This window comes from Propithecus coquereli, unplaced genomic scaffold (genome assembly GCF_000956105.1).
Source record: "Propithecus coquereli isolate 6110/MARCELLA unplaced genomic scaffold, Pcoq_1.0 Scaffold63, whole genome shotgun sequence".
Taxonomy (NCBI): domain Eukaryota; kingdom Metazoa; phylum Chordata; class Mammalia; order Primates; family Indriidae; genus Propithecus; species Propithecus coquereli.
The window spans coordinates 8,007,934-8,024,825 of record NW_012152285.1 but is presented as its reverse complement, the minus strand read 5'-3'; the positions used below and the strand labels follow the sequence as shown (position 1 = coordinate 8,024,825).

The 16,892-nt window shown below is 32.6% G+C and overlaps 1 protein-coding gene across 3 annotated transcripts in view; it reads right to left on the bottom strand.

Moving 5' to 3' along the window:
• Nucleotides 1–16,892, bottom strand: part of EXOC6 (exocyst complex component 6) — a 212,063-nt gene that overhangs the window by 105,762 nt on the left and 89,409 nt on the right. For 2 of the 3 annotated variants that reach the window (XM_012659725.1, XM_012659724.1), the window contains exons 9-13: nucleotides 12,260–12,343; nucleotides 6,919–6,965; nucleotides 6,672–6,795; nucleotides 5,128–5,199; nucleotides 766–863 (exon numbers count right to left, since the gene is read on the bottom strand). In XM_012659725.1, the coding sequence (XP_012515179.1) occupies nucleotides 766–863; nucleotides 5,128–5,199; nucleotides 6,672–6,795; nucleotides 6,919–6,965; nucleotides 12,260–12,343 (425 nt within the window). The remainder of the gene's footprint in view (nucleotides 1–765; nucleotides 864–5,127; nucleotides 5,200–6,671; nucleotides 6,796–6,918; nucleotides 6,966–12,259; nucleotides 12,344–16,892) is intronic. The other variant, XM_012659727.1, reaches the window with a different exon arrangement.

Below are 16,892 nucleotides of genomic sequence, written 5' to 3'. Positions count from 1 at the left end.
AATACAGATACTAAAAGTAAGTATAATTTAAAATTGATTATAAATGCTGCAGCCACTATGGAAAACAGTATGGCAGTTCCTCAAAAACTTAAATATATACTTATCATATGATCCAGCCTTCCACTTCTAGGTATAAACCCAAAAGATTTGAAAGCAGGGACTCTAACAGATACATGTATACATACTGTACTCATGTTCATAGCAACGTGAGTTGCTTCATTCACAATAGCCAAAAGGTGGAAACAATCTAAATGGCCATTGACAGATGGATAAACAGAATGTGGTATATACACAGACAATGGAATCTTAGCCTTAAAAAGGAATGAAATTCTCACACATGCTACAACATGACATTATGATGACATTATGTTAAGTGAATGATCCAGACACAAAAGGACAAATGCTGTATGATTCCACTTATATGAAGTACCTAGAGGAGTTATATGTTAGAGACAAAGAAGAATGATGGTGGCCAGAGACTAAGGGAAGAAGGAAATGGGGACTTATTGTGAAATGGGTACAGAGTTTCTGTTTGGGAAGATGAAAAGTTCTGAAAATGGATGGTGGTGATGGTTGCCACAATGTGAATGTACTTACCACTGAAATGTATACTTACAAAAGGTTAAAATGGCAAATTTCATGTTATGTGTATTTTACCACAATAAAATATTGATTATAAGCACTTTCATTGCTACATGCAAAATCAATTACTTGAACATTTGACAAACTTGTTCATTATATTAAGTCACAATGGCTTAGACTAACCTGAAAACTCCAGTCCATTTCTTAAGCAGTGTTTCATTATATTGATCCCTTATTTCACATAAAAGTTCAAAAAGTCTGTTCACTAGAAAACCATAACCCTAAAATTAAAAAAAAGTGCAGATAAATAAGTCAAGTGTATAAAAATATTCACAAAAAAACAATGGGAATACTAGGGAATCATTGGAAGGGATCACTAGATCACATTGTATGTCATTCCCACAGTATGGAAAAAGCGATATCCTTCTGACTTCCTACTAGCTTGTATCAGGTAAAAAAGAGGTCTAATAACAGTTTTATGGGAATGGAATAATTTTTTCCATTTCTTCTCTCTCTTTTCAGTCAGGATTATAGTGTAGCCTTAAAAAGTATTAGAATCAAGACTAGAGAAAAAATTCAAGATAAGTATCTGCATAGCTGTGTCTTGGGAAGTGGTGCCTAAACATTAATAGCACACAAGAAGAAAAGGGAACAGATTCTGTCTGAAACATGCTGGCTTCCTTTTGCACCTTCAATTTAAGGTTGACTTTGTTGTATAGGGAAATTTACATATTTCTATCAAACACACACTCCCCAAAACTTTATTCCTTTCCAACTCCAAACTCAATGAAGTCTTACCCATATCAGTACCTAACATTTTCTCTCAGCTCGCAGAGTTGTCCATCTCCTCTCAAAGATTTATCTCTTCATCTTGCTCTTGACCTTGTCTCCTACAGAAATCATTCCATGGGTTGTCTACCCACTCTATTACGTCTTTAACTTCCACTAGCTCCTTTCCCTAGGCTAACTAAACATGCTAAATTTTTCTCCCATCTTTAAACCAAGAACAACAAAAGAGACTAAAAAAGCCCCCCTCAATTTTCTGTGGCCTGCCAGCTGCCTCCCTGTCTCTCCCTTCATAGTCAAACCTACTACAGTCTAACTCCCACTCCTATTCCTTTATTTAAACTACTCTCAACAATGTCATAAGTTATCTCCTAAATATCAAATTCAATGATCTCACTCTACCTGACCTCTCTCTCTTGAAACTCTTCTGCTTTGAATTCTGTAACATCACTCACTCTCTTTGTTCTCCTTTTACATCTGTGAATAATCCTTTCTGTTTCCTTTTTTAACTTCTATCTCTATCCTTCAATCTTTTCCTCCAGCTTTCTAGGGTAATCCCAAGTACAAAGACTTCAACCACTACCTAGTCTTACTATTCAAATCTGTATCTCTAGCTAGGCCTCTCTAAATTCCAAATGTCTAATTCCAACACCTCTTACACATCTCTACTCGGCCAGCAAGCACATGAAAGTTAACTTATTTTCTCCCTTTCCAGCTAAACCAAGTGTTCTTATTTTCCATCTATAATAATAATTCTATCATCAATCCAGTTTATCAGTACAGAAACTAGAAAACTAAACTTCCCCAAACACATTTAATCAGTCACCAAATTATTTTGATTTTACCTCCTTTACAAATCAAATCTATCATTCTTCATCATCTACTCACCTTTCTTTCTTCCAGAAATATTCTCAATGCCACTGCTTTATTTCAGGTCCTTAATCTCTGGCCTAGACCATTGTAAGAGCTTCCTAAACTGAAATTCCAACAATCTGTCTCTCTCAACTTGATCTATTTCTCAGATTCTCAAAATTACCAAAGCATAAATCTGATCATGCCATTCCCCTGGTTATAAATTACAACAGGCTTACTAAAGACCCACAAGATTAGCCACAATCTCAGTCAAACTACCTCAGCAGTTTCATCACCACTGTCTGCCCTTCCTGGTTCACACCCATATTCCACAGTTTCAAGTTATCACCAAGCTGCTCAACAAGTCTCACATTCACCATACCATTCCCCTATCTATAGTTTACACGTGCTATTTTCTCTTCTATTAATGTCCTTTCCTTCTTATCTACTTGGTGAACTCATCCTTCAAAATCCAACTCACATTTCAACTTTCCGTGTAGCCTCCTCCAACTTCTAGAATCAAAGTTAGTCATTCTATATTCTGTGACCCAAAGCTCTTTAACATATTGCTATATTAGCATACCTTATTAAACATTTTGTTTACTACTAAACTGTGAATTTCTTGAAGCCAAGGACTTTTATGTTTCATGTTACTGATTTTTATGTCTCTACCATTTAATATATCAACTAAACTGCTAACATGTACTGAGTACTCAAAAAATGTTAATGAATGAATCAATAAATGTTTACATTTGGTTTGCCTAATAGGCAGTAAGCAGAACTATAAATATGCTGGTGTTGCATTTTTACTTTATTGTTTAGTCAGCTTTGTTTTAAATGATGAAGTACTGACATTTTAAAAAGTAAAATTTCCTTAAGGTGGCAAAATGCCAATTAAAAAAACTAAATATTATGCAACATTCTTTAATTAGTTTTCATGAAAAGACATACCCCAGTTCTTCAATTAATAGGTATAAAATTAAAAGCCAGCATTCATTAATTCAGTATACGATCCACTTAATACTGGGGCCTGTCAATTTTCAGTGAAATGAAAATACTGTAGAATTTATGAATAAGGACTGCTATGTCTTCCTCAATCTTATTTCCAAGCAATAAAATTAGAAAGGTACTCTTACAAGGGTTTATGCAACTATCACTGCTGCTTTTCCAATGCCTCTATTACCTGAATATTGTTTTTTACTTTTCTTTGATTCTCTAAAAAATTCCTTAGAACCACATCAAATACACTAGATTCAGTTGTTATCAAAGTCCAGCCTGTTACAGTTTACAAAGACATAGGAGCTTGCACCAGAATATAAATCAACGTTGCTACTTATATCAAGAAGGTCTTGCTTATTGCAAGATGCCAACTGAGCTAAACTTTGTACTTAGTGATATATTAATAGTTAAGTTACATTCTGACAAAAGCTCCTTTTTATTATGAACCTAACAGACAATTTGGCAAATAATAACAGTTTGCAGACCAGTGGTCTCTAAGCTATACTTTGAGTTGCAATGCTTTTAAGTCCTTAAGGATAGCAAAATTCCCTCCAGCTACTTAGAAATGGGCCCCCAAAATTAGGGCAGCCCCAAATAAAATTTACCAAAAGTTTTCTTGCAGAGATACCAGTATTACAAATACACTTATCATAAAATTTGTGAAAACAACAACCAAAAGTCCCCCATATTATCAATATAAGCCATACAAATAAATAAAGATATGAGGCAATAAAATAATTTATTAAAGGAACTTGTAGAATCTCTTCCTTAGGTTTAAGAATAAAGTAGACAACTATTATTCTAGGACATAAAGACTCTTGTGATAAAGCAAATAGTTTAAATCACCATTTCCCAAAGTGTACTATATGAAATTCTAGATCTAAGAAATGTTTTAAGGGGAAAAAAATATTAAAGGGTCAAATATACTGGGAAAATGCTTCACAGTCATCTCCCTTTTGGAAACTTATGATATAAATTTGTTCTCAGAAAGGGTTTTAGTGGAGAAATCTGTTTTATTTTACTTAGCATTTCCCAAATATTTTTGACCACAGAACCTTTTCTTATGTAACATCTCAACACATTTTGCAAAATGCTAGTCTGTATTTCATGAAAAGTTACTTCGAACCATAAAACTGCATAAATTTAAGTATGAAAACAAAAGACAATCAATTCTTTATTATCTATGATCAAGGAGGAGGACAAGCTAGAAGTCTTAAAACTTTGTTACTGAAAATCATGAAAACATTAAGTTTTGAAATAATTAGTTTTAATCTTATTTTTAAAAAGAAAAAACCAAGACTCAAAGAAGTAAAGTAATTTGCTCAGTCACACAACACATGGCAAATCTGAAATTAGGAAGGAAATGAATATATGCAGCTTTTAAACTATGTGCTTTCATATATAATATCACATTTAAAACTCAAAACAATTCTGAAAACTAGTAACTAATAAACACATTTTCACAAATGAGGATCTAAAGCTTAGAGAACTTGTAGGCATATAATTAGGCAATAGCACAGGCAGAATGGAAATGCAGGGTCTGTGTGATTCCAGAGCCCATGCTTCCTGTCCTAAGGCAGAACTTGTATCTTCTAATTTCTAGTTCAGGCTTCTTTGCATTATACCCTGCGTTCTTTCTTTTTTTTTTTTTAACAGCAAAAATACTCTATCTATTCTAACTGAATGGCCAATATTTTAAAAGGTGGTACTATTCCCTGAGCTCTGTCCAAGCTTCATATTGAAAAGGAGGTGGTATGAATAGTCCTGGATAATAGGGGAATACCAGTACATAAGTAAACATTTATTACTACTAATTTATTACCATTATTCCACAATAAAATAAGCATGGTATATATTTTATATATCTTAAGTGCTTAAATAGCCATTAATTGTTAGATTATTGCCCACCTGCAAAGTATCTGCAAATATTACAATGAGATTCTTCAGCTCCAGGACAAGATCAGGATCAGTGCAATAAGACTGAGGGTAGAAACAAACAAAGCAACAACAACGAAAAAAATCAGACTCATTTCATTAAAAACTAAGAACCTAGAAATTTTTCTTTCAATCTGCCAGACTTAAAATAAATTTGAAATCTTGGTTAGCCAAAGCTGACTTTCTCTATTCAGTATAAATTCTTAGAGGGAGATCATAATATCACACACCTAAAGTAATAGCATAATATGAATAAAATTTTCCTGAAATTTGTGCACACTAAATTTTGGTCAAAGCAGTGATGCTTATATTTCTAAAAGTCTTTAGATTTTAAGAAACTAGTTATTTTAAACCGAAAAAAATAGTATATATAAACCATGTGTTTTCAGTTTTCATTTACTTATTCTCCATCTTATAAAAGAGACACAATATATTACTTTTCCAATATAATAATGACAATTCAAGTATTTTCTTAGTAATTAACCAAAAGAAAATTATTAATTTCAAGGAGATAGTGAACTTCACTCTGCACCTTTAATAACCTTTAATAAGATTTTGAATGTGATTGTTGCATTTCATATGACTTCATATTGATGTCATGGAATTAATAGGAAATATACTATAATTTTATATACTCAGAGCTGATCTAAATATAAACCACTATAAAATGTACTGTTCTTTATTAATACATTAGAAAAAGTTGTACTTCATTGGATAAACAGTGTAGCAAGAATCTACATTCCAAATATAAATGTAGTGTATTTATAAGCTAAATATCACATAAGCTAATGATCCTCCTTCAACATCTTTTAATTCTCTATTATCAATTATAAAATTATTATAAATAACAGATAATAAAATTTTAAATATGAGGATATTTCACTGAGGGTAAACTACTAAAACTATTTTAAGGAAAAGTCAACGCTGATCAATTATTAATTTCAGTGGTCTTTAAAACAACAACATATTTCCTATTTCCACAAAAAGCATTAAGAAAATATTTGATCATTTAATTTTTATCCATAAAAACCTGTCATTACATAAAGGTTCATTATTTCAAATAGTTCATTAGTTCAAATTTTGAAAACTGCAAGTTTTTAAGAAATTCATAATTGTAGTGTGTTACTGCAAATTATAAACATTGAAGAATAAGTTCTATTGAATTTTAATGGTGGAGTTTATTTTAGAAACAAAGAATTTGGAATGATAATTAAAAACCTTTTCTTTATGCTGCTTTCAGTGATCTAATGAAGAGGTCAGTTGCAACTAATGAGACCAGTTTAATTCTTCATTTTCTATTATGCTGGAATAAAAGTGTTTTGGGAAGTCCCAATCAGTTGCAAAATCACAGCCTGACATTACCAGACAAACAAAAGCCTGACATTACTACTTCCATATCTGAGCAATTAACAAAAACGCAGAATGATGGAGGTACACTTTTCCTCTGACATTATACAGCTCAGAAGTTCTTGAAGTAACTGAATTAAAATTTTAGTAACATAAATTGTCTGACTTACTGAATGAGCTCTAAGGACACCAATTATCTTTGAGAGGGCCATGTTCCAAAGTTCATCTCTGTATGCCTTGGTTACTAATCTTTTTTGGGTCACATGTAAAATGTGATCTTCCACCACAAAGAACCTAAAAACAGTAATTACCACATAGCAAGTGTTAAGAAAAAAAAAACCCAAATAGAAAATAATTATTTCTGGCATTTAACACAATATAAAGTTAATAATAGTTGTTTCCATATTAGATACATACCCTACAATTTGAGTGAAATATCTTCTATAGCCATCAACTGTTTCATGCTTTAAATGAAAAATAAAAATCAATTTAAACCAATAAATACCAGTAACATAAAAGTAAGTTCCAAGTCACTACAATTTCATTAACAAATATTTATTGAGAGTCTACCATATGCTGCACATATTTTTAGGCACCAGGGATAAACAATGAACAAGTTAAAAAGTAAATATGATTTCAGAACCCCCTTCTCAGCAGACTAGTTGAAGCCACCATCATCTCTCACTTTGGCTATCACGCCATCTTCCTACCTAGCCTCCCCAACTTCCAGGCTGATCTCCTACAGTCTAGTCTCTATATAGCTGCCAGAATGATTCCTTTCAAACAGTAATCACATCATTGTATCTTCTGCCAAAATCCTTCCAATGACTTTTTATCTAATTCATAATAGAAGTTAAACTCCTTAAAAATGGTCTATGATTGACTATTGTGAATAATTTCAACAAAAGACATAGAGGAAAATATTTAATTATTTGATTTTCACTCATAAAAAGTTTATATGAAATATTTCGCTATTTCAATTAAGTTTGAATGTGATATTTTGCATGTTTCATAAATGTGGATGACATTTTCAAACATCTAGGCTGTTTTCAGGTTTTGGGGGGAAGGATTATTAACATTTTTTAGCTTAAAAATACTATGATTAGAAAATGTAGTCTACATGACACCAAATGTTTGATATTTTCTGATACTTGCTTTATAACATAGTATGTAGAAAAATTTTCTATAACAGTCCATGTATGCTTTAAAAGAATATATATAGTTGTTAAAACAGGATTCTATATATTCCATGAGATCAAGCCTATTAGGCATATTCTGTATTCCTACTGATATTCTATCTACTTGGTTTATAAAATACTGACACATGTTTAAAAATCCACTATGCTTATGAATTTTTTTATTTCTCCTTATAGTCCTGAGAATTTTCTTTAAATATTTTGAGTCAATGTTATTAGTGCTTACAAGTTTAGAATTACAATTTTTTATCAATTCTAAGGCACACAAACATTGTATCATTCTAGCTTTTTTCCCTCTGTATTATATAATAAAGTATATATATTCTGTTTCTACTCTTTTAATATTTACTGTAGAAGTCACATTATGCATTCTTAAGTAATCAAACTCTAAAATTAGTCAATGTTTTTACTCTCTTTTGGACAATTCGGACACTGTAGGATAGTTTAATCTCACTAACTTCCATCTCCTTCCAATGTTTATATTATTGTTGTATATTTAAATTCCATCTGGTTTTAAAGTGTACAATATTTTATTGTATTATTTCCTTCAATTAATATAATATTACATACATATTTATACTTTCTGTGTTATTCATTCCTTCTTGCATCTCATATCTTCCATTTGGCATCCCTTTCCTTTTGTCTGAAGTATATGGTGTAGAATTTCCTTAGTAAGGGTGTCTTAGTGTCTGCTCATCTTTATCTGAAAATGTCTGTCTTTGCCCTTGTTTTACTGGATGTGGAATCCTAGGTTAATGGTTATCTTCTTCCAGCATTGAAGATATTTCATTGTTTTGTTTATTTGAAAATAATCTCTTTTCTCTGTGGGCATGTTTAAGATCTTCTATTTATGTTTGTTTTTAAAGTCAAGTTTATTGAGGTATAATTTAAATAGAATAAAATTAACCCCTTTTTACATATAGAGCTTGAGTTTTGACAAATGTAGACATTTGTGTAATCATCACCAAAATAAAGATATAGAACATTTCCATCTCATAAAGTTCCTTCATGCCCTTCTGTAGAGAATTGCCCTGCCTAACCCCAAGCCCTTGGCTACCAGTGATCCCATTTCATCCTATAGTTTTTCAGAATGTTATATAACATAAATCACACTGATACATAACTTTATTATATATGAATTTTTTTATTTAGAATGATACTTTTAAGATTCCTCCATATCACTACATGCATAAATTCCTTTTTAGTGCTGTATTCCATTATATAAATGTACAACAATTTGCTTCTCTATTCATATGGATGTAACAGAATTTATATATCCACCAGTTCATAGACATTCAGAATATTTCTAGTTTCTGGCATTTATGAATAAAGCTACTATAGACATTCACATATGATCCACCGTGTAAAGTTACATTTTCATTTCTCATGGGTAAATACCTAGGAGCAGGACTGTTGAGTCATATAAGAATATGCTTAACATTATAATTAACTGTCAAGCTATTTTCAAAAGTGGCAGTATAATTTTACACCTAACAGAAGTAAGAGTTCCAGTTTACCTACATCCTCACCAACAATTGACACTATCAATCCTTTTAATTTTAGTCATTCTAGTAAGTATGTAGTGGTATCTCATTGTGACTTTAATTTGCATTTCCTTGATGAAAAATTATACCGAATTATCTTTTCATGTGCTTATTTCCAATCTGTATATCTGTTCAAATCTTTTGTCCATTTTAAAAACTGGTTTGTCTTTAATTATTGAGTTACACAATTTCTTTATATATTCTAGATACAAACCCCTTGTTAGACAAGAGTTTTACAAATGTTTTTTCCAAGTCTGTCTTGCCTTTTCATTTTCTTGACAATGCCTTTTGAAGAGAAGTTTTTAATTTTGTTGCTTAATTCACCAATTTTTATTTTTATTATTTTTTGGAGACAGGGTCTCACTCTGTTGGCCTGGGCTATAGTGCAGCAGCATCATCATAGCTCACTCAACCTCAAACTCCTGGGCTCAAGTGATCCTCCTGCCTCAGCCTCCCAAGTAATTGGCTCTACAGGCCCATGCAACCATGCTCGGCTAATTTTTCTATTTTTTGTGGAGATGGGGTCTCGCTATATTGCCTCAGCTGGTCTCCAACTCCTGGCCTCAAGTGATCCTCCTCCTTCCTCGGCATCCCAAAGTGCTGGGGTTACAGGGGTAAGCCACACATGTGGCCAATTTTTTTTTTTATGATTTATGCTTTATGTATCTCACCTAAGAAAAGATTACTCCACGGTCAGTTGTTTTTTTTTGAAAAGTTTTACAATTTAAGTTTTACATTTAGGTCCATTATCTACCTCTGGAATTGCTGAATGAGGTAAGAGTCAATATTTGTTTTCTGCATATGGATCACTTAATTCTCTTGTGGTAGGAGGACAAATTTTGTATGATTTCAGGCCTTTCATATTTGTTGTTATTTGTTTTATGGCCCAGAATATGATCTATCTTGGTGAATCTTCCATGTGCACTTGAAAAGCATGTGCATTCTGCTGTGTGGGTGGAGTATTCAAAAAAGGTCCATTAGATCAAGATAGCTGATACCATTTTTCAGGTCTTCTATTCTCTCTTTATCTTGGTATTTCATTTTGAAATTTCATTCTAAGGTTTCTAAGAGCGTATTTGTTTTTATTTAACCTATTTTGGATTCCTTGGGCTTGACTATGTGGATTTCTAATTGCTATCTGTCCCAGAAAATTCTCAGCTATATGTCATCAAATACTCCTCATTTGCGCTATTCTCTTTCTGAAATTCCAGTTACATGTATGTTAGACCTTTGTACCTCCTGTGTCTCTCTTCTGTATTTCTTTCTTTGTCTCTCCATGATGCTTAATTATTTTCAGATAATTTCTTCAGATCAGCTGAGAATTCAACTGCTAAACCTATTCATAACATTTTTCACTTCAGTTAAAACATCTTTAACTTCCAGATATTCTACATGATTTTTCTTCACATTTGTTGGTCATTCTTCACAGTTTCTGTTACTTGTTTATATTAGCAAGCTTGCCTTTTATTTCTTTAAATATATTAAATAGTATTATTTTACACTCTATGACTAATAATTCAAATATCAAGTCTTTTAGAATCTGTTTCTGTTGTTAATATTTCTAATGACATTCACTTGTTTGGTAATTATTTTTGACTGTGAATTGCTAATTTTAACTCTGAGATGACAGTGCAGAGATCTATATTTGCTCCGGCCAGGTACTTGAAGACAGTATCAGCATGGTTCCATTTTTTTTTTTTTTGAGACAGAGTCTCACTCTGTTGCCCTGGCTTGAGTGCCATGGCATCAGCCTAGCTCACAGCAACCTCAAATTCCTGGGCTCAAGCAATCCTCCTGCCTCAGCCTCCCGAGTAGCTGGGACTACAGGCATGCGCCACCATGCCCGGCTAGTTTTTTCTATATATTTTTAGTTGTCCAATTAATTTCTTTCTATTTTTAGTAGAGACGGGGTCTCGCTCTTGCTCAGGCTGGTTTCGAACTCCTGAGCTCAAACAATCCGCCCGCCTCGGCCTCCCAGAGAGCTAGGATTACAGGCGTGAGCCACCGCGCTCGGCCAGCATGGTTCCATTTTAAACTAAATTTTGAGCTTGAGATTTTTTTTGATTATTGAAGTAGAATGAATTTGGGTTGCAAGCACAAGCAGTGACAAATTGCTTGTTAGGAATTCTCAGATTTTTTTTTTCTGTTCACTCAGCACCAAGATTTGAGATAGGTAATTTTCCTTACAGTATATGCCAGAGGGAACAGGGAGAATTTTAGATGGTTTTATCTCTAGCTCATCCTAATAATGGGGCTTTAAATTCTTTGGGAGTCTCAGTTTTGTAAGGGAGACAATCTCTTATTAGACATCTACTTTGGGTGGGCTCTGGGCTTAGCCTGCTGTACCCCATGTCCTCAAAACTCATGCTTTCCTACTCAGCAGATGCTCCTAGGATACTATATTCAGTGTTTCATTAAAGCTATCTGGGTTTCTGCCTTCATTTAAGTTTTCCTGTTTTGTTTGTTTGTTTTAGTCAGATATACTGAGGTATAAATTACATACAATAAAACTCACTTTTTCATGTGCAGTTTCTATGAGTTTTCATAAACACATCTAGTCATGTAACTATCACCACAACCAATATAGAGAACAACTCCTTATTCACTTAGTTTTTGGTCTGTTTTTTGCCAGATTCTCAGTATATTTAAAAAGAATTTAAGATTTAAAAAAAAATGTCTATATAGTCTCTTTGTTTTTTCAGTGGGACAATTAATCAAGGCATACAGTCCAACATATTGCCAGAAACTAATTTCCACTCCCTGGCATTTTTTTTTTTTATTCACTATGATTTTTTTTTTATTCACTATCTTCCCTAATAGAATAAGCTCATGAGAAAAGAGACTTATCTGTGTTGTTCACGGCTATACCGTTAGTGCCTAAACCAATGATTAGAAATGGTAGGTGTTCAATAAATATTTGTAATTAAATGAATAGTGATACATGCTCTGAAGAAATTAAAGCAGGGTAAGCGAATAAAAAGTGACAACATAACCAATTCAGAATATTCATAAACTTACCATATTTGACTGGGGTTGCAATACCAGTCTTGCTTGTTTCTTTCTTTGTTTTCGGTAATAATTTTCAAATGTTTCCTTATCGCCCTAAAATAAAATCAGCAGAGTAATGAAACACACAGAGACACACACACACAGTTAAAATAGCTTCTTTACCCTCTAAGAGTTGTTTTAAATTTTCCAACAGGAATATAAATATTGAATGTCATTTCATATTGAATGTCAAGAACAAGTTTTTGTTGCCATTTCATTATTATTAGTCTATCTCAGTGCTGTCCAATAGAACTTTCTGTGTTGATGGAAGTTTTCTGTGTCTGCACTGTCTAATATAGTAGCCACTAGTCACATGTGGCTATTGAGTATTTGAAATGTACTTATGACTAATATGACTAAGACACTGACTTTTTAATTTTGTTTAATTTTAATTAATTTAAATTTAAGTGGTTACATATACCTAGTTGCTACCATATCAAACAACAGAGATCAATCTTTACCACTCGACTCTCTAAGTCTGTTAGAACATCGTTCACATCTCTAGTTCACCTTCGTATCCTCATCACTTAAAAAATACTTGGCATGCAGAAGGTGCTCAATAAATATTTGTTAAATGAATGAACAAATAAATAAATGAGTATATATCCATCCCTTCTGTCTTCGTCTCTGCTTAAAAGAGAATCCATACAGAGTCAGAAGAAAAGGTCAGAAACCCATTCCCATACTCATCTAAGGCTCCAAACAGAAGCCAAAAGAAAAAATCAACAATAGGAAAAAAATGTCAAAAACCCACACTTTCACTGAAACAGAAATTCTGATTTCAATTTTATTTTCTTTACACTTACGAAGCTACAAAAACTACAGTTTTTTTTAGTGCTGTCTAAAGTAAACACATAATGCAGAAAATATTTTTATTTAAGAATCCCCTAGGAAAGTTCTTCCAATTTTTTTATACTCAATTAAAATTTTTTTTAACAACTATGGTGTCCCTCACACAGTTTTAATTTGATAACTAACATCAGTAGATGTGTTCTGTCTCTCCTCAGAAGGGTTTGTCATCCTTTGGAATTCCCTTGATTGCTTTATAACTCAATTCTCTGATGGACTCAAAAAAATTATGGTTTTATAGGTTTTGTAAGTTATCCTTTTTGTTTGTTCGTTTGTTTCTTTTTGGAGACAGAGCCTTACTTTTTCAAGCCGGCTAGAGTGCAGCAGCATCATCATAGCTCACGGCAACCTCTAACTGCTGGGCTCAAACTATCCTCCTGCCTCAGCCTCCCAACTAGCTGGACAACAGGTACGTATGCACGACCACACTCAGCTAATTTTTCTTTTCTTTATTTGTTTTTTTTTGTAGAGATGGGGTCTTGCTCTTGCTTAGGCTGGTCTCGAACTCCTGACCTCAAGCAATAATCCCAACTCAGCCTCCCAAAGTGCTAGGATTACAGGGGTGAGCCACCACACCCAGTCTTAATGTTTTCTTAATACTATATTTTCTAATGTAATATGTTTTTATTTTTACAATTTTTCATTTCTGAGATTATAAGGCTTTAGGTTAAGGTGGGTTTTTTTTTCTTCTGGGCTAAATTATTATAATTAGTACTTAACTGATCTAAATAGCATATTATACATTTTGTAATGAATAAACCAAAAAGTACATTTTTATTGGAAATGAATATCTTAATAGGATAAATGGGGCTTTCTTTCTCAAGTCAGCCAATCAAATGTGTCATCTCAGGCAAAAGTCTCTAAGAGAGTAGGTTTCAGCCTGATTCCACAGTGCAACTTCAGAGTATGTTATATCTCAGTGTTGTCCCAATCTAGGTGTGGAATGTAAGCTTTCTTACACCCACACGCCATAATTAACTTCAACCTTGGTAATTTGGTGTGGGGTGGGTGGAGTGACGTGTTACATAATAGACTCTGAGGTACTTTTAGCTCTTATGAAAAGGGACCCAAGAGAATCTGAGCTGAGCACCAGAAAAATTCATTGTGAAGACAGGATGGGGTTCCCAGACAGATCATTTTTAGAAAAAAGCTGAGGATCTAAAAATTATTTCCTTAGTATTTCTAGCCCAGGACCCCTTGGAAAGCCTTCATGTATGCTTAAAATGCTTAGGGCAGCAATTCTCACACTACATTAGGCATTCATCAAATACATTCAGAAATTCATTCATTCAGCATTCAGTATTCTAGGATAAATGGTCCCTAGGCTCAAAGTTTAGGACACAGCCTGCTAAGAAAATTCACATAAGCTTTTGATTTCTCAAAGCATGAAAAATGATACACTATATTGTGGATATAGTTTGCAGCAATTTCCAAAGATAATCCCTTTTTTGACATTATACTTATTTTCCTTTCATGGAACATTCATATTTGATCACACCAGAATAGGAAATGCTACCTTTTGGTCACAGAGCTCTTTTGGCTAAAATGAAATTACAGTCAACAGATCTAGTCTTTGAAATCATATATGTTAATATAACCCCTTTATAATAACTCTTTAAACATTTACTAAGTGCTGTTTTATACTGGGTACTATACCAAGCACTTCATTATTTATATTGATTCTACTGCCCACCATAGCCTTAGAAATTGTTAACCATATTTTGCAAATGAGAAACTCAACTGAGATAATTTGTCCAATGCCATAATACTAGGAAGTGGCAGAACCGAATAACAAATGGAATAATAACAAAGACAAATTAGCTTTATCAAATAATTTGTGGTCACATATACCAACCAAAAGTTATCATGCTAATGAAAATTTATTAAATATACAGTATAAAATAGTTAAACCTCACTTACACAATAAAAAAGGGAAAAAGTCCTGCCTGAATTAGTCAAAAACCAACATATTTTAAAATATAGTTTTCTTAAATTCATAAACTCTATATATTATGAAGACGTAAGAATATATAAATAAAAATTAAATTATGAAAAAAGTTACAAAAACAAATTCTGATAGCAATCTGTATTTATGACATTTACTTTGAATATTTGAGAAAAATCAATCTTAAGACTTTCTAAATAATCATAAAACGATTCAACAGAGTCCAAAGGTTTTTTTTTTACCATTCTATTAGTTTACTACCACTAACTTTTGATGACTTTGATCATTTAATTATGCTATTACTTGTTTAATTTTAATCATGAACAATGAAATGTAACTTAATACCTAATGTATTACTCCCAGGGAATACCACACTGAAACTTCATATAGTATCTGTTTAACACTTGTTGCAAGTATTAACAAGGTACAAAAGATATATTCCTTCCCACAGGGATTAGTACCCGTTGAGGTAAGCTACCAGGATAAAGATAAGAAAATTATTTTACTAAAAACTGAATGTAGCATTAAAGTCAGTCAACTACTATTCAACAAACATTTATCAAGTATCAGAAGCAAGGGGAGCCACTGGAGAAAGAACAATAAACAACACTCTCATGGTCTCTATCCTTGTGAATCATACAGTTATGGAACAGAGTTAATACAAAGCAATAGAAGTACCTATTGGCACTCAGTGTAGTACACTGTGCCCATATAAGACTGAAAAATTAAGCACTACCAAAGCAAAAAATTGTTCTTTTCTACCAAATCCAAAACCTGGAGAACATAGGATTTGAAAGTAGTGGGAAAGAATCAAACCACAACCCAGGCCACTTTAACTACTTAGATAACTAATAACTGCATCTTGATTAGAAGTCAATATGATCTAGTTAAAAACAAAAACAAAACAAAAAAACAAAAAACCCCCAGAAAACAGGAGATTAGACATCAGGAAGCCTAACTTCCACTGTTACTACAGATAGCAGCACTATCTTTGATAGAGTCTAGGCTCTGCTTGTCTCAGGTGTAAATGCAATTAAATGTACATACTACCAACTGACATTATGAAAGATAAAATACTGAATTTGAAAAGAATCTGAGAAGTTAAAGTATTTTATACTCACACATCTGAAGAATTACTTAATCATAAAATAGACTACAAGTATTATTGTTTTTATGCTACAGTATGACTTATTATAGCTTTAAAAAGGGAAATTCCTTTTACAGATCTATTCTATAAAGCTTAACACACTTGAAATATCACCAATTTATTTATAAAACAATGAGTTTACTTTACATTTATATTGTGCTTAGAGATCGCTTTTGCCTCAGCTGGTAAGTGGAGAGTTAGCCTTGCCTTTTAATAGGAGGCTAAAAGAAAAAAGTTAATTAATAAAGGTAGTTCTATTTGCTCTAATTAGCATAATTACCATTCTTTTTCAATCACATGAATAATCCAAACCTCAAAACTCCTTAAATGTTTTCAGAAGGCAGTGGGATGACATATTCAAAATGCTGAAAAAAGACCCAGAGTTCTATATCCAGCAAAACTATTCTTAAAAAAACAAAAAATAAATTAAGACATTTCCAGATAAATAACCACTGAGAGAATCTGATGCTAGCAGACCTGTCTTAAAAGAAAGGTTAAAGAGAATCCTTCAGGCAGAAAAGAAAGGAAACTAGACAGTAACTCTAATTCACATGGAGAAATAAAGAGTAATGCTGAAGAGAAAACAGAGGTAAATACACAGTATAAACATATTTTTGTTTGTAACTCCTTTCTTCTACCTGATTTGTTTTTTTTTTTTTTTT